We start from the raw sequence: 22727 nt of genomic DNA, 5'->3' as shown, positions 1-22727 counted from the left end.
GCTTGCCGAATGTTATTTTTTTCAGATTCAACAGCCTCCTTCCCTGCCTTCTTCCCTTCTTGCCTCTCACCTTTGGTCATTGAAGAGGTCTTTATCATATGCTGCGAATGTCAGGTCTGGGCCACTCTGGGTGAAAATGGCCACTCACAGGCCACGCCTGCCCTCCTGCAGCTCACATTTCCCAGGGAGGCAGACAGAAAGGACTCGGTACTGGAGGAGAACCCGATTCAGTTACTACGGCTGTGATAAGTGCCGTGCAAGCTGCAGGCCAGGTCCTGGGAAGGTCAGGGAGGCTTTCTGGAGGAGGTGACCCCGAAGGTCAAATAGGAGCTCCGTCAGTGAAGAGGCACAGGAGGCACTTCCGGTACAGGGCGGTGCCTGTCTCTGGGGCGGGAAGGGAGAGGGGACGCCTTCTCTGGTGCCTCTCCTGCTCCCTTGCCTCGGAAGCGTGTCAGGTAGTGCCAACACACACAGAGGCATGTGTGGGGTCTAGTGGGCAGCGTGCTGGGTGTGGCCTGGCCAGCCCCAAGTGGACTGCGGCACCCCTCCTGGGCTGGGGGTACCCCTCGTCTGAAGTACAATCAGCCCTTTCTGCTCCTGTGGTCCACCTCCCACACAGACAGGATGCCCCTGAGAAAGCTGCTAATCTCACGTTGTTCTGAGCACCACCCCCCCTTCCCGAGATAGGATGACTCAGAGCTGCCGAGCGGCTCTGTGTGCATACCTCAGTCTCAGGCCACAACCAGTCATCCTGGGGTCCAGGGCCTCTAGCGCAAACCGCCTTACTGATCTCCGATCTGCCATAAAACGGATTTTTAAAAATTTACTTGTCTCCCATGTTTTTATGTGGCAAGTCATCTTCTATCTTTGGTTAGAAGTAAGTGGATTATAAATCACAAAACCGACTGATGGAGATTAGGTCAAAATTGCCAAGTAAATGCAGGTGGTTTTTTTCCTCCAGTAATGATGATGATAATAAGAGCCAGCCTTTTGGAGAAATTATCATGTGCAGGTACTATTCCAGTGGTTTCCATTTATTAGCTTATTTAGTTCTTTCAACATCTCGATGAGGAAGGTCCTGTTATGATCTTGCTTTTACAGATGAGAAAACCGAGGCACAAAGAGGTTAAGTAGCTTTCCTGAGGTGTTCTGCCTGGGATTTGAACCCAGGCAGGCTGGCTCCAGGGTCTGGGCCTCGCTGCCTTAATAATATGCAGCTAGCATTGGAGTGCTTGTGCTGTGCACCCCACTGCACCGGACATGTGCACAACTACCTGAGAGGCAGCTGTTACTATTACGCCCACTTTACAGAGTAGGGATCTCCAAGATCAGAGAGGGTAGGTAAGCTGCCCTGGGTCTCCCAGCTTGGGCATGGCAGAGCCAGCATTCAAACCCAGGCCTGCCATGCTCCAGCCAGCTCCCAATGACTCTTCTTCCTCCCAAGATGTGAGTTAGGGTAGAGAGGAGTGCAATGGATGTCTTGGGGTCACAGGTAGTATATTCAAACTGTGGCTGGTGCAGTGAATGGAGCATGTAATTCTTGATCTTGGGGTCATGAGTTCAAGCCCCATGTTGGGCATAGAGCTTACAAGAAAGATGGGAAGGAAGGAAGGAAGGAAGGAAGGAAGGAAGGAAGGAAGGAAGGAAGGAAGGAAGGGGGGAAGGAAGGAAGGGAGGAAGGAAAGAAAAAAAGGAAAGGAGAGAAAAAAGAGAAAAGAAAGATAATAGAGACCAGTGACCCCATTTCCCTTTTATATCATCCTCTTCCCAGCCGCCTAATCTTTTCAAAAACCCAGAACCTTCCGCCTACTGTCACTCAGAACCACCATGAGGAGAAAGGGGAAGCGTGAACACATCCCCCCATCCCCACGTAAGGAAGAAACAAGGAAAAACAGGTCGGTGCTATAGGGAGGGATCTCACCCAGACAAGTGGGAGAACTTCTGGGCAGTGCTGGTGATGTGTAACAGACTAAACCATAGCTTCTTTAAAAGCAGAAGGAGGCCCTGGCTGCATAAAGGGCCTGGAGGACTCCATGGGAGGCCGGAAAGCTAATGCATGCCTTTTGCCCCTTCTCCACGCTGAGGAAAGTGATGACCAGACCCTGGGGCGTTCTCATTTATAACTTGCCATCTGAACCGTGGCTGCTTGGCCGCCCCATCGCTACCTTCTCCCAGGACTGAAATGAAACGCGGGGCATGGGTTCAACCTTAGTGATGGGGTGTACTCAGGAGAGAGGGAGGAGATTTATGGCTTGGTCTCTGCCCTTAATGAGTCGTCATCCCCCAGAGCCACTGCGGCCACTGCCTTCCTGGCCGGGTGAAGCCCAGAACCAAGTGCTGAGGGGGAGGCGGGTGTGCAGGGCTGGAGGATGGTGCCATGAATCTCTGACAGCCACGGGGCTCCCTGGCTCATGGACGTCCGGCGGAGGGAGCTGCCATTGAATCACAGCTGAGCTGTTGACCTTGAGTCTTAAGCAAAGTGAAGAATAAAATGTCGTATTTATTCCATCAGAGACACAGGAGCTATAAATTATCGGAGTGTGGATAAAGACAGTGGTCAATCACTCATCACTCTTGAGAATTTGGCTCATCTGTCTTCTGGCCCCATCACCCACTGGGCAGGCTGGGAATCAGTGTGCTCAGAGATGGGGGATTCCAGAGGACCCCAAACAGTGCTTTCTCTGGAGCACAGAAGTGCCAAGAATGGCTGAGATTCATAGGTTCCTGGAATGTAAGATGTCCCTCTCTGCAAATGGGACCTTCTCAAGGAGGTTTCCCTGGCTACCCCACTTAGAGCTGAGCCTGCCCTCCCTCCACCAACACTTTTACCTTCTTTTAACCTGCTACACTTTTCCTTTTTTTTCCCATAGCATGCTCCATTTTATGACATATTTAATCATTTACCAATTATGTGTATTTACTTTCTGCCCGCCCCCTGCCCCCGATGCCCAGAATGTCGACTCCACAAGGCAGGGACTTGTGTCTAGGGCTCACTACTGTACCCCCAATGCCTGGAGCAGCGCGGGCTTAGAGCAGGTGCTCCAGGAACATTTCTTGGATGAACAGACCTGCCTGGAAAGACCTTAGAAGTGGTCTAATCCCCACTCCTTTCTGGGCCCAGGAAAAGCAGAGACCCAGACAGGGGGCATGGGACTTGTCCTGGGTCCTACAGCCTGTTAGGGGTCTCCGGGCTGGGAGAAGAATCCCGGCATCCAACTCCTGGGCCTGAGCTGGGGTCCTGCGTGGTCTGAATGGCAACCACGCCATTCAGAGGACGTGCTTGCTGGTCACATTCTGCTAAGTAGCTATAGAATCGGGAGCCAGCAGCCCAGGGTGGGCAGGCTGGGGCTTCCTGGCTTCCTGGCTGGATTTAAAAAAAAAATGGTAATGAATAAACTGATAACTAACTTCCTAAGCCTAAAGGGTCCAATACTATGGGTTCCGGGACTGTGGGAGGTCAGGGAATTTTTACAAGATGACTGAGAGGACAGTAAGCCCCTTCCCCTCTGGTGACCACCAGTGTGCCGGGCCCTTCGCACGGATCGCTCCTCTCACTCTGACTCCCAGCTGTGACAGAGTATAATAATAACAGCCGACATTTATCGAACTATGTGCCAAGCACTGTTCTCTGTGCTTGTAGGTATCCATTCATTTAATCTGCCCGACAACTCTATGAAGTGGAGAGCTTCTATTATCGTCCCCATGTTACAAATGAGGAACCAGAGGCAAATATGCCAGAATGTAAATGCTTCCATTCTGGGTGCTTGGGATGCATCGGTGAACAAAACAACTGAGGATCCTTGTCCTCATGGAGGAAGCAGGCAACAAGCACAATAAATGAGTAAATTATCTAGGCGTGGGGAGGCAGTAAGTGCTATGCAGGGGAGAGCAGAGCAGGGGAAGGGGCTCGGGCGGTGGCAAGGTGCAGCTTAAAGAGTGTGGCAGAGTGGGCCTCCCTGAGAAGGTGAGGTCCGATAGAGGCTTGAAGGAACTGAGCCAAGCGGAGGTCTGCAGGAAGGGCATTCTCGGCAGAGGCAAGAGCCAGGGCCAGGCCCCAAGGCCAGAGCAGGTCTGAGGAGCAGTGAGGGGCCTGGGTGGCTACAGCGGGAGAGCAAGGGGCAGAGGCTAGGAGATGGGGCAGGGAGGGAGTGGGGCCAGATCCCAGGAGCCTTGCAGCTCCCTCAAGGACATCTTCCTAAATGGTCTGACTCATTCAAATGCTAACATAGGCCACAGCCTCAAGCCAACACCCTCCTCTCTGCTCACACAGCGAGGATGCTTCCATAATGGCCAATAGACCCACACTCACGCACACACTGGCCAATGGACACACACACACACACTAGCGAATGGACACACACTCATGCTCACACTGGCCAATGAGCACACACTCACGCACACACTGGCCAATGGACACACACACGCACTAGCGAATGGACACACACTCATGCTCACACTGGCCAATGAGCACACACTCACACACACACTGGCCAGTGGACACACACTTACACAGCCACCCCGCCAGAAGCTTCATCCTCCATCCTGCCTTGTGTGTGGGAAAGGGCAAGAGGGGCCCTCATCAGCTTTGCTCCATCTGCAGCCCAGCATGGCCTCTCCATAGCCAGACCAGGAGAGGGAGGAAAGGAAGCCAGTTCCTGGGGCTTCAGACCCATACACCACAATAAACAGTGCTGGAGAGATTCCCAGAAAACTATAGACCCAAGTCTTTGATGTACTCACACGTGATTTACTCACATGATTACTTCCATATAAGAAGATCACAGACCCCCATGACCATCCCCAAGGGACAACAAAGTGCATTTAGCGGCTCTATTCTGTGCTCATTGTCCCCACAGGAACTGCTGCCCCAGGCCTGGGGAGGGCTCGGGAAGGAGAGGATAGTAATCTTGCTACTTTTAGGCACTCCCAGGTAGAACCAGGACAGGCACCTCTAGACCAGGCCGGACTCACCTGAGAGCTCCCAGCTAATGAATAAGTCCCACAGTAAGGTTCACCTTCTCAGCACCGAGCCCCTGAGCCCCCATACAACCTACCAGTGCCCCCAGACAGCTCACCTTCTGCCCTCCTCCTGGGAGATGGATGGGTTGGGTGGTGGTGGTGTTCTGTATGAAAAAGGTGATAGTGATGATGAAGGTCGGAGACAGACAGATACGTAGAGATAGATGGAGAGAGAGAGATGACAGACGTGATAAAGTGGGAGCATTCACCACATTCATACATGATCTATTGAGTATATATTGTATGCCAGTGTTTTGCATACGTTATTTCTAATCCTCATATGACCTTGCAATTTAGAACTGCAAACAGCTTTTACAAACAAGAAGAATGAAGTTCTAGGAAGTTAAGCGACAGGGTAAAGATGAGGCAGCCAGTAAGTTGTGAGGCAGGATTTGAGCTCACAGCCCAGGTCACTCGGGTGCCTAATCCTATGTGCTCTCAGGGTGGGGAACCTGGTGCTCGGGCTCCGCCAGCCCTTTGCTGGCTGTACCCCACCTGCCCTCCTCCTGCCTCTCCCTGGCTTTTATCACCCCTCCGCTGGCGATATTCTTATAGAATTCTAAAATATCAGAATTGGACTTGGAAGCACAGAGAAGGAAAGTAGCTTGCCCAGGGCCACACAGCAAGTCTGTGACAAAGCCAGGGTTAGAGCCTGGACCTGAGGGTATTGGATGGGTGGGGATGTCTCTGTTCTCCCATCCTCTCTCCTGCTTGGCCGAGCAGAGTAGTCTCCCCACTGTGGGGACGTCTCCTTCCAGAGGTCATTCTCTCCTTACCCTGATGAATTCCTTCCCAGCCAGCCTGCTCCGGAGAGGCAGAGGTGGGCTGGGAGGATCCCCGGACGTGCAGCCCAGAGAAGGGCTGAGCAGGCTTCTCCCGCTGGAGAGAGTATCTCTTTGCTGAGCGGAGTCAGCAGTGGAGTGACGCTGCCGCCTGGCCAGCTAGATGTCCCGCAGGCTCCTCGGTCGTGGGGACCAGGCTCTGGCCTCACGGCTGGAGCGGTCCTCAAGGAAGCACCGCGGGGTTCTCCGTCACTGGTTCGTGCACGGGTGCTGAACAACCCCTCGCACTGTGACCCTTGACCACTTCCGTGCTGCATCCCAGGAGACTCCCTTCTCCTAGGTTTGCTCAAGTGTCCTCTGGGGTAGGTAGCAGGATTATCGCTCCATGGCACAGACGACAAAGCTGAGATTCAGACGAGCGAGATTTCCTTGTTCAAGATTGCTCAGCTAGCCGATGGTGGGGCCAGGAACGGAACCTGATCTACCCCGAACCCCAGCATCATCATGGCTGCTCCTGACTGCACACACACGTTCTAAGCATGGTGTCTGGTACCAAACAAAACCGTATTTACTGTTCACGGAGACACCATATGATCGACATTATGAACCCATTTTGCAGCAAGAAAACTGAGTAAGGCTCAGAGCTGGGATGTGAAGTGACTTACCTACACAGTCAGTGAATTTTTTCCACACAGCACAAATTCCACTTAGGGGTGGAGACAATTCCCTTCTTCAAGGAGCTTCTCGTGTGACAGAGAGAGGGATCTATAACTGGGGGGAAAGGCGGGACCCCCAAACTCAGCCATGAGATGACTGAGGGCTTCATTTCATCTTGATTTCTTCTATCAAGGGTCAGCACTGACTTCCCCACTGTCGTCGACTCAGAACCTCGTGTTTACTGTTCAGGCCTCCTGCCGTTGCACACACTTACCTCCTTTCATCCTGACAGGGTTCCTACCAAGCAGGTGCTAGCATTGCTATTTAACTCAGGCAGGGAGAGTGACATAACCTGCCTGGAGTCCCACAGCTAATCAGTGGCAGGGCAGGAATTGAACCCAGGCCCAGCTGACACCACAGTGGACCCTGTGAACCACCATGTGATTTTCTTGCACAACCTCCTTGCACCCATTTGATTCATGCCAAGTTCTGCTCTAGAGCTGCCTTGTTCTTCAACTGCCAGGACAGAGGGAGAAGCGCAAACACAAGGCCAGGGGCCACCCTATTCCACCCAGGCCCCTCCCCAAATGCTGCCCATCCCTGATCTGACAGGGCCGACCGAGCCCGCGCACAATGGAGCCAGGAAGGCCCTGCCAATGGTGATCGCCCCCCAAGGGTGCATCAGCCACCCGGACGTGGCAGATTTGTTTCCAACAGCCTACCCTCCTGGCAGGATTTGCTTTGTGATGACATTTGCAGGGCGGCATTGTGTGTGTGTGTGTGTTAAAATATATGGGACGTGAAATTGACCATTTTAGGCACTTTTGAGTGTGTAGCTCAGTGGCACGCAGGACTTTCACACTGTGGTGCAGCCGCACCGCCCGGTCCCCCACGCAGACTGCACCCGCCACACGCCAGCTGCCTCTCCCCGCCCCCCAGCCCCTGGCAGCCGCCCTTCCTGCCACCTGCTATCTCTGTCAACGTGAGCGCTCGCCATACTTCGAGTAAGTGGAATGTGCCGCAGCTGTCCTTCCGTAGCTGGCTTTTTTGCACTTAGCGGAATGTCCTCAGGGTTCACCCATGTTGTAGCCTGTGTCAGAATTTCATAAAAATAGGCAATGCTTCATGAATTTTCATGTCATCTGTGTGCAAGGGCCGTACTCATCTCTCTATCATTCCAATTTTTGTACATGTGCGGCTGACACAAGCACCGTGGTAACATTTTTAAGGACGTTGGTGCCACAGGTGACTTTGTCCCTGGAAGGCGCCCGCATGAAATGGTGCGTCTACCAACCGGGGGACCTGTCACATCAGGTACGTCATTGCGCGGCGCTGACCTGGGGTCTGACCGTTGTTCAGGTGCAGTTTGAACGCAGCTGGTGGGGAATCTTTATTTTGAACACTCCTGTGTTTGCAACGAGGTATAATTGGTCTGACACCTTCTGTGTTTTTTTCTGTGAGTGATGAATTGTTAGTGAGCAAGCTTTTCTCAGCTCCTCAAGGAGATAAAAGGCAACTCTCATCGTCATCGTCATCTTCACTGGGGGACCAGGGACCAAGTGGCCCTGGGAACGGGGTGGAGGTGGCGGCCATGCTTACCCCCACCGCCTCTGATTTTTCACACTCACACGGGAGGTTGGTACTGCTCTCCCCATCTCGCACGTGACCTAAGAGGTTCAGAGACAGACAATGATCCCGAGTCACACGGTTGGGGGCAGAACCGGCCTTCAAAGAGAGATTTCTGTCTGCTTCCAAAACCCACACTTTTTCCTCCAAGACATGCCAACCCGGTCCTTGGGGGCTGGGAGCTAAGGACAAGTAAATACAGAGAAAAGTCGCACATCTGTCACGATTTGGATGAAGGGAGATAGAAGGAAAGTTAAAGACACACAGAAGAGAGGCCTTCCGTGGGTTGGGGAGCTTGCCTGGTCAACAGCAATGGCAAAAATGAGCTGGCAATGGTAGAAATGTTGCTTTAGGGGAACAGAATGGGAACAACGGGGCTTCGTAGCAACCGCAGGGAAATCACAGGGCGTTTCCACTGACCGCGTGCTCAGTGGGAACCACCGATGGGATGCTGCTTCCAGAAAGTCCAGTGCAGTTTTGGGCGGGAGTGGGGGAGGCTCAGGAGAAGTCTGATGTCCGATCGGGGTAAGGTGGGGTCTGACCCCGCTCTCTGTGCTCAGAGTGCCCCAGAGAGGAGGGCTGACCACAGACGCAAGTGACCAGAGGTGAGCAGCCGAGAGGCACATGAAAACTGGGGCCCAAGGAAATGTTAGAAGGAAAGGGAACATTAATTCTGCAAAAGTGGAACCTCAAGTTGGAATGGGAGAGCCACTGCAAGATTTGAGAGAAGCACCGACGTGTCCAAAAACAGACAAACCACCACCTTGTTCTACGTGTCCCCATAGGGTTGGCTTGGGGTCCGTGGGAGAAGCAACAGCTATCAGGACACAGCCCAACGTGAGCTGGGATTCCCCTCCACTCGAGGCTGTGTGAAGCTGAATGGGCTGCCCGGCCTGTACCTGACCCGTGGGAGCACAGTGCTGACAGCCAGAGGGGCCTGTCGCGGAGGGACTCGCGCCCCTCCCAAGCCACGTTCCTGAGGTCTGTGTATGGAAATGGCAGGGGAGGCAAGAGAGACCAGCAGACATTGGGGAGTTGGCCAGACAAGCACCTGGGTGGGAGGGCAGGCTGGGCCAGCAAGGGCACCAAAGCAGACCTTTGGGTCTGAGACGGCTGCTGCTGCGCCGGGCTGTGTGTCTGCCTCCCTAGTCGGAACTGAACCTAACCTCGCGCCTGCTAGGTTCATCGCTCCGCTCCCCCCCGCCCCCCTCCCCCGCTCCGACCAAATGACACCCTCGGTCACCAGCTAGCATATGCTGAGCTCTCACGAAGGACCCAGCACCGTTCACACAATAGGTGCTGACTCATTTAGTCCTCATAAGGACCCTGTGAGGGAGGCCCTGTCATCTGCCCCCCTTTACAGAGAAGTTGAGTGGCTTGCCCAAGGTCACACAGCCAGTAAGTGATGGTGCCAGGCTTTGAACCCCGACGACCCAGGACCAGCGCTCTCGCCCTGACCTCCTGGCTCAATCCTCTCCGTGAAGGAGCACCATGGAGCAGGGAGAAACTCCCTTACTGGCACTATAGTACCAGCCAAACACGGGGCCTGGCGATTTCCCATGCCCTTGCCAGGTAGCCGGCTGTGCCATGCTTCCCGAGTCAGGCAGCAAAGGAAAGGTCTCCCCAGGTCAAACCCTCACCTGTCACTGGGTAAGCCCTTACTCTGGGGAGGTGGGCACAGAGGTAGCCTGCTGGGGCTTGCCTCACTTTGGCCTGATTTCCAGACATCTCCACAATCACTCCACTAGGGTTAACTAACGTTGTCACCACTTGTCTTCTGAAAAAGACTCTTGGAGTCATGTGGAGGGTGGGGGACACATGTCCCTGCAGTGAGTGTCCCAGGCACCATGCCTCCCTGCCGGCCCAGCCAGGACACGGGGGCAACGCAGGTCTCCCGCTTTCTAGCTGGTGTGAGGACCCCGAGGCCTGCATTTCCACTGTAAGAGATGTTTCTTTTGGTTCAGCATCACCGACTCCTTTACATGATAGATGTTCAAGAGGAACTTACTCTGTGCCAGACACCGAGCTAGGTTCTTTGTGAATCATGACTCATGTAAACCTTATAACGACCCTATAAGGCAGAGCTTATAAATGCCCCATGTTACAGAAATCGGGTATTTTTAGGCAACTAAGGCACAGACAGGTTAAGAGGTTGCCCGTGGTACCTTATCACAGCTGGTTAGCAGCGGAGCCAGCGTTTGAACCCAGCAGGCTGGCTCCAGGGTCTGCTCACCCCCGTGGCACTCTGCTGCCCTGCACCTTCTCTTTCTTCCCAGCGGGAGGTAGTCCCGGGAGGCGTGACATTTATCATTGGGATTGGATTTATCGGGGATTTTTCTTAATAGAGACTTATGCAACCAAAGTGTAACTCCTAGATGGGAAGTGGAAAAGCAGGAATGACGATTTAGAAACAGAGAACTACACGGCGTTGGGGGGGGCAGAGCCTCTGTTTGGCAAGGCTGAGAGTCTAAGCACTCTGAGGGCATGTGAGCTTGAGCCAGGCCCAGGGGAACCCCAGAGAGACCCCACTGAACCTCAGGTCCAAGGAGCCAAGAGAAGCTGCAAGAACCAAAACGAAAGGATGAAGCTGTCCAAAGTCACTGAGGGACCTTGCGGGGAGAAAGAGAACCCAGAAGCCCTATGGAAACCTCTAGAAGTGGTCCCTGAGCTGGACGGTGTTCCCCGGCCTGACCCCATCTGTTTGGGGTGCTGGGGCTCACACAGGAAAGCACCTGCCTCCTGCTGGGGCCCTCCGCACGCTCTAGAAGAGTGCCGTCCGATGGAGCTCCGGGACGGGACGGGGGTGCTCGGCGGCTGCCCCGTCCCGTGTGGTAGCCTCTAGCCACCTGTGACTAGCGTGACTGGGGAACTGAATGTTTAATCTGATTCCATTTTAATTGATTAGAGTCAAATTTAAATAGCCACATGTAGCTACTGTGTTAGGTAGTGCAAATAGAGAACACGCATTTCCTTCACCTGCCCAACAGATGTTTTTAAGGGCTTCCTTGGTGCCAAGTGTTGTTCTCAAGGCTGGGGAAATATCAGCGAACAAAACAGGCAAAAAACTGACGCCCAGAGGGAGAGCTAAGATTGATTCTACTGCAAGGAGAGAAAGATAATTAATAGTAAGCATAGTAAATAAGCAAATGCTAGCATCTTTCAGGCAATAACAGTGGAATGGGGGGGAATGGAGCAGAGTAAGGGGCGTGGGGGAGCCAAGGTAGAGATGAGAGGAAGCCTGCCATGTTAAATAGGTCAGGGAAGGTGACATTGGAGCGGAATTGAAGGAGGTGAAGTAGTGAGCATGGGCCATCTGGAGGAAGAGCACTGAGGTAAGGACAACCGCCAGTGCAAAGGCTCGGAAGCAGGGGCACCCTCGGCAGGTTTGAGGACTAGAAGGCAGGCCAGGCGCCGGTGCAGAGTGATCCGGGTAAGGAGGAAGAGAGGAAATAAGAGAGGTGAGGCGCAGATCACATGGGGCCTGTGTGGACCACGCAAGGACTTTGACACGTGAGACAGGCCTCACTGGGGGTAGAGAGCAGAGCAAGAACTTGACCTCACTGGCTTTTACAAGATCCCCTGGCTGCTGGTGCAGGAGAGGCAGGGGGAAGGAGGGTAAGAGAGCCCACCCAGAGGCCAGTTCCACAAGGGCTCTGTTTCCCCACCTGGCCTGCTCTCCTGCGGGCTGTGGGAATGGATAGTGAGGGCTTTGCCTCAGAATCTCAATCATCTTGAATGGGGCTTCTTTACCTGCTGACAGGGTGAAGTCAAGAAGACAGAGGGCCTCAGGACACCCGGGGGGCCCTGTGTTCTCAGGAGGGGCAAAGGCAGAAAGGCAGCGGCAGAGTGTGGTCCCTGGCCCCTGGCCCCGGTCAGAAGTTCCTAAGAGGCTTCTGATTCTTGGAGCCCTCACTCAGTCACGCCAGCTCCATGCTAATCCCATCTTAAAGAGCAGCCGTATGGCTTTCCCTGCTACCACGCAGGGCCACACATTTAGGCAAGGCCAGCACCTGGCCTGAGACACAAGAAGAGGGGTTTCGATAGCTTGTATTAGTAATTCCAGCAATTCTAACTATTCTCTGATCCCTAGACCAGAAACAATAGACAGAGGACACAGGCTCTTCCAAACCCATACCACTCTGTCCCACTGAAGTTGAACACAGCCTCAGGATCTTTCTCAACCCTGGAGCCCAGCAAATACTCTGGGTTGGAACACAACACCGAACATATTTACAAGCCTTCCAGAACCTGGCTCCTGGCTACGACTTCAGTGACCTCACCTCCTACCACTCTTCCTTCCCATCACTCTATTCCAGCCATACCCGCTTCCTCACTGTTCCTGCCTCAGGGCCTTTGTCCTGGCAGCTTGCTCTGTGAGGAAACTGCCTGCAAATATCCACGTGGCTCCCGCCTCGAGTCTCCAGACCTCATGCGAGTGTCAGGAAGCAGCCAGACGACCCTCAGTGCTCACCGAAATCCCATCTCTCCCCCCAACTCCCCCTGCAACCTCGGGCAGTTCAGTTACTGCCTCTAAAATGGGAGCTTAATTATGAACTGTACTTTTCAGGGTTATTGTGAGCACTGATGGAGGTAATGTGAGAGTGCTGGGTTCAAATCTTGTCTAGGCACAAATGTCCTATGAGACGTTGGGCAAAATGCTTCTCTGAGCTTCAATTTATCTGTGAAACGAGGATTGTAATAGCATATCTCCCTCATAGAGTTGCCATTAGGATTAAATTAGTTTAATACATGTCGCATACTCAGAAGAGTGTTTGACATATTTAAGTGTTCGATAAATATCAGCTGTCATTGTACTAATATGCGATTTTTGTGTTTTTTTGGTTTTCTGGGAGTTTTTTGGTATTGCTGTCAGTTAGCCTGACTCTAAGTCCTGCTTGCTGCTAAAATCTGACTCTGCTCAGTACAGTTCCAGGTCATTCAGTAGAGGGCAGATCATGCTCGGGGCCCTGGCAGGCCTGGCTTACAACACTGGCTCAGCCACTGTCCGGCCCCATGCCCTTGAGCAGGTGACCCACCCGCCTGAGCCTCAGTCTCCTCATCTGTAACGTGGGGATAATTATTCCCACTTACACGAGCAGTGCACAGAATCAAAGAGACCGTGCCTGTCAAGTGCCCAGCTCATGGGAAGTACTCGATAAGGTGTATGCCGGAGAGAAGCAGCCACGCCTCCTCTCTACCTGGCAGTTTGTACAGCGAAGCAAACAGGCCCCTCCGGGGGCTTGCGGGAAGAAGGAGAGGCTGGGGAGCCAGGGCCGCTCGCTTTGTTTTAATGAGGCTGTTTTGTGTGCCCCGAGATCTTGCAGCCGGCCGGAGAGGTTGGCAGGCTGGTGGTTCTGAGAAGAGCAGGTAAGGAGGGTGCAGAGCCGGGGAGGTGAAGTGGGGCAGCTTGACGTGGCTTCTCCAGATTGGTGCAGAGGCCCAACTGGGAGCCACGGTGCATCATGGATTTGGTGGGGGGGGGGGGGTGGTTGCTGTTAGTCAGGAGGTCTTCTTCACCTGGAGACGCAGACACCTCTGGCTTCTACCACCCTTCAGGCCTCGCTGTCACCTGTGTGGTCAAGACAGGTCACCGTACCCCGTGTCTGGCCGCAGAAGGGAGGGAGAGTGTGGGGCAGGCAGTCCCTCTCTTTTAAGGCCTGGCCGGGGGGTGGCTCACATTCCATTTGCCAGAACATATGGCTTGGATTCCTCTAACTACAAGGGAGACAGGGGAATGTAGTCGAGAGTGAGCCCAGGGAGGGGGAAGTGGGCTCTGGGGGTCAGCTCCCAGGCTTTGCCCTGAGGCCCTGGGCAGAGAGTCAGGATCTCTCCCATTCCTGTTCTCGGATGCTCTGATATCTTTAATGGTAGCTATTAGGAAGGAGCAGGCCTGGCCTGCAAATGTTTCTGGGAGAGGGCACACAGGAGTCACCTCAGAAGTGTCAGGGGACACACAAGAGTGTCTGGAAGGGTTGAGAAGAGCCGTGACTAACACTGGGGGGAACCACCTTTGCACACCATCTGTGTGTGAGCACTGACACCCACCCACACATGCACACACATGCACCTCCACGCCCACACTCACACGCCCCACACACGTAACTACGTGCACATCCATAAAGGTGGTCAGGAGGCCACACAGGGAGCCTCAAGGATATAGAAAACACCTCTGTGGAAGGATCTCCTGGGGACCAGCCAGTGTCTGCGAGTCGCCGTTAGCCAGCCATCATATTTAAAGAAGATTCTCTCCCATTTGTACAGGCCTTAACATTTAACAAAGCACTCTTTCACTCACTCAACCGTAAGGTAAATACTGACTCAGCCGTGACTCTGGGCCACATACCATGATTGGCTGTGGAGCTACAAAGTGAGCGAGACAAGGCCCCTGTCCTCAAGGGAGCTGGTGGCAGTGCGTAAACAGAGAAGGGCTCTAAGGGAGGGATGTGTAAGGGTGGGGGCAGCTCTCGGTGGGGTCAGATGTGACGTCTGGGTCAGTCCCCAAAGGACACAGTCACCTGGTAGAGAAAGAGATCGGATGCTTCCAGGAAGAGGGGTTGCTAGAAGCCAAGGGGCTGGGGTGGCTTATGTGGGGAGTGGGGAGAGAGTCAGAGAAGGTGGCCAAGTGCTTCCTGCAGCTGGAGTCCCACCAGTGAGGCCACGATGTGCTGCTGCTGTGAAGCCAGGATAGTCTCTTCCAAAAGTGCAAGGGGAGAATGATAACAGAACATTCTCGTCACGGGAAGGTTACCTCCCGTGCTACTCAGGATTCAGTCAGGAAAAATAAAAGCACACTCTATATTTAAGACGGAATTCAGTACAGGGGTTGGGCTATCCAAGGGATGGAATCGCTGGGGCTTCAACCCCGGGGCAGGGAGGCATCGCAGAGATGAGGGACAGCAGGAAGCCATAGTCCCCTCCCACCCCAACCCGGGGGCGGAGAGCACAGGAGAGGACATGACCAGAGCCAAAGATCCAAATCCATCCAGCAGGAACCAGACCCCCAGGAGTGGGGATCACAAGGGGGGGGGCTCAGCAGCTGATGGGAAGGCACCACATGAAGCAGAAAAGGAGGAAGAAATATCTGGCTTCTCCCCCACCTCTGGTTCTCCAGCCTTCTCCCAGGGCCGCCATTGGCAAACTCTTCCTGCAAGCCCTAGCCCAAGGAGACTGGAAACAGGCAAGGGAGCCTGGGAAATGTAGTTCCTTGGCACACAGAGTGGGGACAGGTGAAAGGGAAGACAGATGTGGGAGCAAATATTCGGGTAACCAGTATGCTCCTGTGATTCCTTCCTAAACCTCTGGCATCAGCTGCAGACATCAGCTGTAGATTTGTCTGATAGTATTAAGTATGAATGCCAAATGCATATTAATAGGGGGAAAAAAAACAACTCAGAGGCAGCCACTTACGTTTGTTTTGTTTTTCCTGGGTAAGTGCTTGGGGTTGCAGCTTTAAATTGTGCTTTAGAGCACGTGAGCTTAATTAAATTTAACATGTTGGAGCAACTGAACTTAAAATAGCAATTCATGGTTTCTGCTAGCAGAGATGTTGCCGGTGTGTGTTATAGAAAGAAACCTATCAGGATTTCAGGAAGTGTCTTTCACACAGGATTTCAGGAAGTGTCTTTCACGAGGTGGGCTGTGACCCGATGGTTGTGCCAGATATTGCCTGTTACCTCCCCAGATCCACCCCTCTGTGCTTCTGTGTGCCCTGGAAGCCTGACCAGTGTACTGCCAGGAACCCCAGCTGCCGGTGGGGTTCAGCCATAGGGAGCAACAGCAGAAGATTGGGAGGAGGGAAGAGTGAGTTCAGGCAGGGTCTGGTGACCTCCCCTGGTATGCTCAGAGCTAGACTGGAGAACATCACGTCTGCTACCAATCCTGGTTTATGGCACATTCCCTTGCGGCCCCCTCATCCCCAAATCTACCCCTTTGTAACAAGGTCCTTTGTAAGCAAAGGCTTTAATTATGCCTCTGTGAGTATGCCTTCTGCTGCTATTGGGCCCAGCTGATTCCGAGCTGTTTTCCTATAGACTGTGGGCTAAGCCAGAGGGTGTGTGGGTGGAAGGACAAGAATGTGATGGGCAGCCTGGTTTGGGAGCCCCTCTCCGGAGCTTGGACTGTCTCCTGTAGGTCACCGTCAGCCCTTGAGGAGTGTTTCAGTGTGCGAGGGGCGTGGCCAGAGTTGTTTCAGATGGTGCGCTCTGGGGTTGGTGGTGCTGAGCATGGACGTGAAGGGAGCACAGGCAGAGGCAGGGAGGCCTGTCTGGAGGCTGCTGCACTCGTCCACACCAAAGACAGCAAGGCCTAAGCAAAAGTGTGAGTGTGGAGTTGGAAGGCAGTGAGCAGTCCAGAAGGTGGAACGTGGGACATGGTTAGGAGTGAAGCAGGGACCCGGCCTCTCCAGATCTAGCCTGGAGGACCAGGGTTTGGTTGTGCGAGGGAGCATGAGCGGGTAGACAGGGCCACCCGGGCAGAGATGAGTTTGGTTGTGTCACTAGAGTTTGAATAGTGCCCATTTCACACGATTTTCTCATGCCGTTTGTCATTTTGGTTGCGCAGGGTGGGAAGCAGCCTTGCTTATGCCTAAAAGTGTGGGATCTGAATCCCCACGGACCCAGATCTGGTCTCGGCTCACCACTCCCACGAGGGAAAGTGACAATTCCTTAGCTTCCTCCTTCCCTAAACAGGAATGATGATAATGACTTCCTCCAGGGGTTGTCAGGTGGGTTAAGTGAGATCATGCACGCAAACTTGGGCACAAGATTAGTGCTCAGTGAACGCTGGTTATTGCTGTTTTTGCCAAAGGTGGACTTGACTGCCAAGGCTGTTTGGAGCCAGGTGGCTCTGGCTCACCTGTAAGTACACACACACACACACACACACACACACACACACACATACCCAGGAACCCAGAGCTCTTTCCTCCAGCCACGTTTCTGATGCGCCAGTTACAGTGAGAAGCTTCTCCCAGCCTGCCCCCTCTCACCCCTGGTGCCAAGGATCAGCTCAGTCTGTTGCACTTCTGTCAGCAGCACGGCCCACTGTGGCTTTATCATATTCTGAGCTGCCCTGCCCTGGGAAGCAAGGGGGAGAGGCGCCAGGCAGGGTCCCACACAGAGTCGCCCTGAGGCCTCAGGAAAATAGGACAGTGTCTGAGAGATGGGAGGGCACAGTGGTCAGGAGGGAAGGCCCTGAGGCCAGACTGCCCAGTTCAGATCCCCGCTCTGTCAGTTACTAGTTGGGCGCCCCTGGGCAGCCAGCTTAACCTTTCTGCACCTCTGGTTCTTGTCTGTAAAATGGAGATGACGATTCCAGTTATGAGTATTAATCCCCTTAAAGATCTCAGAACGGTGCCTGGCACATAGGAAGCCCTCCCTAGACCTTAGCCCCTCTACTTTATTATTAATTAGGGGTAGGGGTGGTGTCTGCTTTCCAGGAGAAGCCAGCTAAACATGGATAGGAGGTCTGGGCTCATGGTCCATCCGCCATGTCCTCGGATTGGGGCAAAGGTTAAGTGCAACCCCGGATGTGAAAACCCCATCACATAACAGCTGTTCAATAAGCAAGCTGGCCCATCCCCCCCCCCCTTGATGCATGTGCTCTGACACTGCTCATGACCCAGCAAGGTGCTGGGGGGCAGCGGTGTGGGGTCAAATCCCAGCTGTGTGTGTTTGTGTCTGCACCTCTGCCCCCCCCACCTGCAGAGTAAGGGTCACGGTAGTGGCTGCCCCGGAGAGTTGCTATAGGACTAAGTGAGCTGAGAGCCATAGGGCCCTGACAATGGGGCCTGGCACACAGGTGACCCTTGGGGTTTGCTTACTGCGTCACTGTTCTGGGTACGTATCGCTCCTCCACTGAGGCTTCTATCGTCAGCTCCAAGGGGAGATGAAGTGCGCTCTGCCCAGTGGGTGGCTGAGCAGGCCAGAGATCCTGCCGGTGGAGGCATGAGAGCGTGGTGGGCCCTGAGCACTGCTCCAGGGAAGGGGTGGCTGACAGGCCACAGGCGGGGACAAGCTTTTCAGTGAGATGAAGAAACGTGCCTCATGTTTGTGACATGGTAAGGAGCAAACCCAGACTGTGGATCTGGGAACCAGTGTCCAAGTCCAGCGGCCCAGCCTAGCAGCCCCAGCTGTGTGACTTCAGGCAAATCACTTAACCTCTCTGAATCATGGCCATTCCTCTTCTGTGCCAGGAGGGCATTAGTCCCTATCCTCACAGGGTTGCCACAATGCCCAGGTGAAACAGATAGACCTAAGGGGCTGGCCCGCGGGCCCTTGCAGATCCCCCCACCCCGGCCCCACCCAACCTCTTGTAGCTGGGGGGTGGGGGCTGGGGACCAATGCTTCCTCCGAAGTGGCTTCCCCAACCACACAGCAGCCTGGGAATGTGAGGAAGGAGGCAAAGACCTCCTGCGCGGCCCACTGACGGGTTGTCAGTAAATGCCTGTCAGCTCCAATCCTGCACGAGGAGCTCCCGGGCCGAAGTTTTCAGGCTCTGGTATTTCATATTTGAGATCTCAATTAAACTGCCTGACTCTGGGTTTGTGGGGTTGGTGGGTGCTGATAGAGCCCTTAAGTAGTAGGGGGATGGAGAACGGAGGGCTCTTTGGGAGGAGGGGTGGTGGGAAAGGCAGAGAGGGACTTGGCCCCTCCAGGACGAGGTGACTATCTCTGCAGGAGTGTTTATGGGGTAACAGGGCATTGTCTTTGGAGATGCCACAAGGCACGATACCTGGACAGGGCCTTAGAGATCAGGGTGTGCGCCCAGGCTTCCTGAGGGTCCCAGCAGAAGAGGCCCAGGACAGTGGGTGGGCCCCAGTGTGGGAGACTGCAGCCCCCCCAGACCCTCCCCTAAGGTGGAGGGACCAGGCCTCTCTGCACAGAGACTCTTTCCCCAGCCTCTTGCCATGCCCCGGAGGGAGAGGAATCATCCCTTCCTTCTGGGAAGCAGAATCGCCCTCCCATCTTCCACATCTCACTGTCCCCCTCCTTTCCCTGTCTCCAGCTGTCTTCTGCTTAGACCCCTCCAACCTGGTTTGCAGCAGCAAACACTCTCCTGCCAGGCCTGAGAAAGCCATTCGCAGAGAAGGATGTCATGGGCTCCGAGGGCAGGGCCTGGACTGTGACTCCTGCAGCGCAGGGCCCAGGGAGGGGCTCAGACAATGTCCATGAATCTCCAGGACACAAGCAGGGGTGGATGGAGTCTGGGGCATCCCGAGTTTAGGCCGGGCAGGCCTGGCTCCCACCACCTCCCAGAGTCTGAGGAAGACAGGCCGGGAGTCAGGCTGGGGGTCTCTTTGTTTAGACTGGGCTTCCACTGGCTTTAACCTCTCTGCCTCTCCATGTCTCCCCCTCTGCCCCTCCCATGGTCCTTCTCCCATCTCTGCCTGAGGCTCCCACCTTCTTCTCTCTACCTCCTTCTTCTTACCTGCTCTCCACACCCCCCTTCTCGTTCTCTTCATCTTCACACTGCTGGTGTCTGTGTTTCGGCCTCTTCTGGGCCATTGGGCACTTGGTCTGCTTGTGAATTTCTCACTGACCCTTCCACCCCTGAATCTCTCTCTCCCTGCCCTTTTCACCCCCACATGTCCTGCCCTGGCTTCGTACGTGGGCCTCTCTCCTCTCCCCCGGGACTCCTTTACCACCTATCACACCCTGTTCCTGCCCTCTGCCGTCCCTTTGCTTCCTCCTCCTCTCTCCCCTCCCGTCCCGTCTCCTTGGCTCCTTTTCCCACCTTTTCGCCTGTCCTTCTCTCTCCTGCTCCACCTTATTCCCTCTGGTCCCTGTGTCTGTCTCCCTACCGCCAACCTCTCCTGTCCCTGCCTACCCTCACTGTCTTCTCCCTCTGCGTCCACCCACCCCAGGATGATCCCAGCCTCCAACAAGGCCTTCGTGGTCAACAACCTGGTGTCTGGAACCGGCTACGACCTGTGTGTGCTGGCCATGTGGGACGACACGGCCACGACGCTCACGGCCACCAACATCGTGGGCTGTGCCCAGTTCTTCACCAAGGCTGACTACCCACAGTGCCAGTCGATGCACAGCCAGATCCTGGGCGGCACCATGATCCTGGTCATCGGCGGCATCATCGTGGCCACGCTACTGGTCTTCATCGTCATCCTCATGGTGCGCTACAAAGTCTGCAACCAGGAGGCCCCGGGCAAGCTGGCAGCCGCTGCGGTCAGCAACGTGCACTCGCAGACCAATGGGGCCCCGCCACCCACTCTGGCCAGCGCACCCAGCGGGGTCCCCACGCAGGGGCCACCCAAGGTGGTGGTGCGCAATGAACTTGTACAGTTCAGTGCCAGCCTGGCCCGGGGCAGCGACTCCTCTTCCTCCAGCTCCCTGGGCAGCGGGGAGGCCGCAGGGCTGGGGCGGGGCCCCTGGAGGCTCCCACCCCCTGCACCCCGCCCCAAGCCTAACCTTGACCGCCTGATGGGGGCCTTTGCCTCCCTGGACCTCAAGAGTCAGAGAAAAGAGGAGCTGCTGGACTCCAGGACTCCAGGCGGGAGAGGGTCTGGGACATCGGCCAGGGGCCACCACTCGGACCGAGAGCCACTGCTGGGGCCTCCAGCGGCCCGGGCCAGGAGCCTGCTCCCCTTGCCCCTGGAGGGCAAGGCCAAACGCAGCCATTCCTTTGACATGGGGGACTTTGCCGCTGCAGCTGCTGCAGCTGGAGGGGTCGCACCCGGTGGCTACAGCCCCCCTCGGAGGGTCTCGAACATCTGGACCAAGCGCAGCCTCTCTGTCAATGGCATGCTCTTGCCCTTTGAGGAGAGTGACCTGGTGGGGGCCCGGGGAACTTTCGGCAGCTCCGAGTGGGTGATGGAGAGCACGGTGTAGGCCTGGGGGGGTCTCCTCTCGGTCACCCTTGCAGGGTGGATGAAGGGGAAAGAATTTATACTGGCAAGTCTTTGTGGAGTTTCCATGGTGATGTTTACATCCAGGGACAGTTTCGTCTCCCTGTCAACCCCCCCCGCAACCCACACCACCTTCCAAGCCTCTCCCCCACCACCCAGCCGGGGTGTGCTCAGGGAAAGCGGACTCAATCGCTAAAATGTCAGACTGAGCCCTGAGTGTTTGGAAAGGCGGACTCCCTCCTTTCTGATCACGAATGTAGTGTGTAAGCAAGTGGCTTTGGATTGCTTATGGTTCCAGCATTGTTTTTATTTCTTAATTTATTTTCCCCACTTCCCAGACTCCTCCTCTTCATTCACACAGATCATGGAGAATTTACTCTTCACATGAGAGCGGGTTCCCAGCAGCCCTGGTAGTGGGAGATTATTCTCCATTGACAAGAGAAGGGGATGGTTCTGGTTCCACTCTTGTTTGGAGGCAAGACCGCGGCATCCGCTGCCCAGACTCCTCCTTATTCCCAACTGTCTGCACGCTTGGGAGGGATGGGCAACCACTCCCATACCTGACCCAACTCCCTCTGCTCAGACATCATGCCCCACACCCATCACAGCAGCCTAAGCCAGAAGGGGAACTTCCAGAACTTCTTATGTGTGGGAAAGGGAGAAGGGCTTTATGAGGCATAAGGGCATAAAGGTTGTTAACTTTTGGAGTTGCTATAGGATTTTTACCTCTTTGGGGGGAAGGTGGGACCGAAAGTCCCCATGAGCATATGGCGGGCAAAGAGGGCTTCTCTTAAGGAAAGCAGAGTAGGGTGGCAAAAGGAGCACTGGACTTGGAGTCCAAAGCTCTCAGTTTGGGTTCCAGAGCCACCACTAAATAACCAGCTGAACACATTGGGCAAGACTCTTTTTCTCTTTGGACCTCAGTCTCTTAATTCTCACACTACTGGATGGTACCCAGTCTTTGATTCCTTTCAAGTTCTAAGGACTAATGAACTCTTCCATGGCTCTAGATGTTGTGGTTTCCAGATCAGCAGTACCAGTAGCACAAGCTGGTAAAGCATCCCTATTCTCCCTACTGGACACAGAGGGAGAATTCTAGAGCTTTGGGAGGGGGAAATCAAAATCTTTTTTTAGAATGGTAGAGTTTTGAAGTTTGAAGAGGTGTTTGCAGTCATCTCATCCTTAACCTTCTCTCCCTCCCCAACCTGCCCCAGAGTATAAAGGACTTGCCCAAGGTCACACAGTGAGTTAGTGACCAAGTCAGAGCAGGTGCCAAGGCCACCTCCTGGGATGGTGTTTGGGATCCATTATGCTGTCTTCACCCTGGTTCGGGCATTTCTCTGTCCAAAGTCCATCCCTTGTTTGTTCTTGAGGAAGGTGGCTCAGCACGGGACATGGGGGACGCCTTTCCTGGATGCCAGCTTTGAGGAGGATCCATCCACGGAAATGACAGAGGGCAATGGGAGAGGCACACATGGGTCCTTTTCTACCAGGGGATGAACCCCCACACCCCAGACCGTGTCAGGAGGGGGCAGAGGACATGTGGCCAGGAAGAAACTGTTTTAGAAGCATCTGGAGGACTTTCTCCTGCATCTCTGTCTCTCCTGGTCTCCGTCTCTTCCAGATCTCTCCTCACTGCCAACATACTACCTCTCCCTCGGTCTCCCCAACCCGTTCTTTGCTCTTCTGAGTATCTGCCATTGATCTCTAGCTTCTCTCCTGTTCTTCTCCCTCCTTCCACTTGCCAACCATACCGCATACGATGTCCAGGTGAGTCCACTTCT

The 22727-nt window shown here is 54.5% G+C and overlaps 1 protein-coding gene and 1 non-coding gene across 2 annotated transcripts in view; one reads left to right on the top strand and one right to left on the bottom strand.

The window, feature by feature from the left end:
- Nucleotides 1–20926, top strand: part of LRFN2 (leucine rich repeat and fibronectin type III domain containing 2) — a 39369-nt gene extending 18443 nt beyond the window's left edge. The window contains exon 2 of the mRNA XM_026506960.4: nucleotides 19948–20926. Coding sequence (XP_026362745.3) covers nucleotides 19948–20926 — 979 coding nt within the window. The remainder of the gene's footprint in view (nucleotides 1–19947) is intronic.
- Nucleotides 7566–7669, bottom strand: LOC113261382 (U6 spliceosomal RNA). The gene has a single exon (XR_003318365.3). It is a non-coding gene; the product is annotated as a U6 spliceosomal RNA (small nuclear RNA).
- Nucleotides 20927–22727: the final 1801 nt, after the last annotated feature.

This window comes from Ursus arctos, unplaced genomic scaffold, assembly GCF_023065955.2.
Source record: "Ursus arctos isolate Adak ecotype North America unplaced genomic scaffold, UrsArc2.0 scaffold_29, whole genome shotgun sequence".
Lineage (NCBI taxonomy): Eukaryota > Metazoa > Chordata > Mammalia > Carnivora > Ursidae > Ursus > Ursus arctos.
The sequence above is the reverse complement of the archived record's forward strand: the minus strand, read 5'-3'. Positions and strand labels throughout refer to the sequence as shown.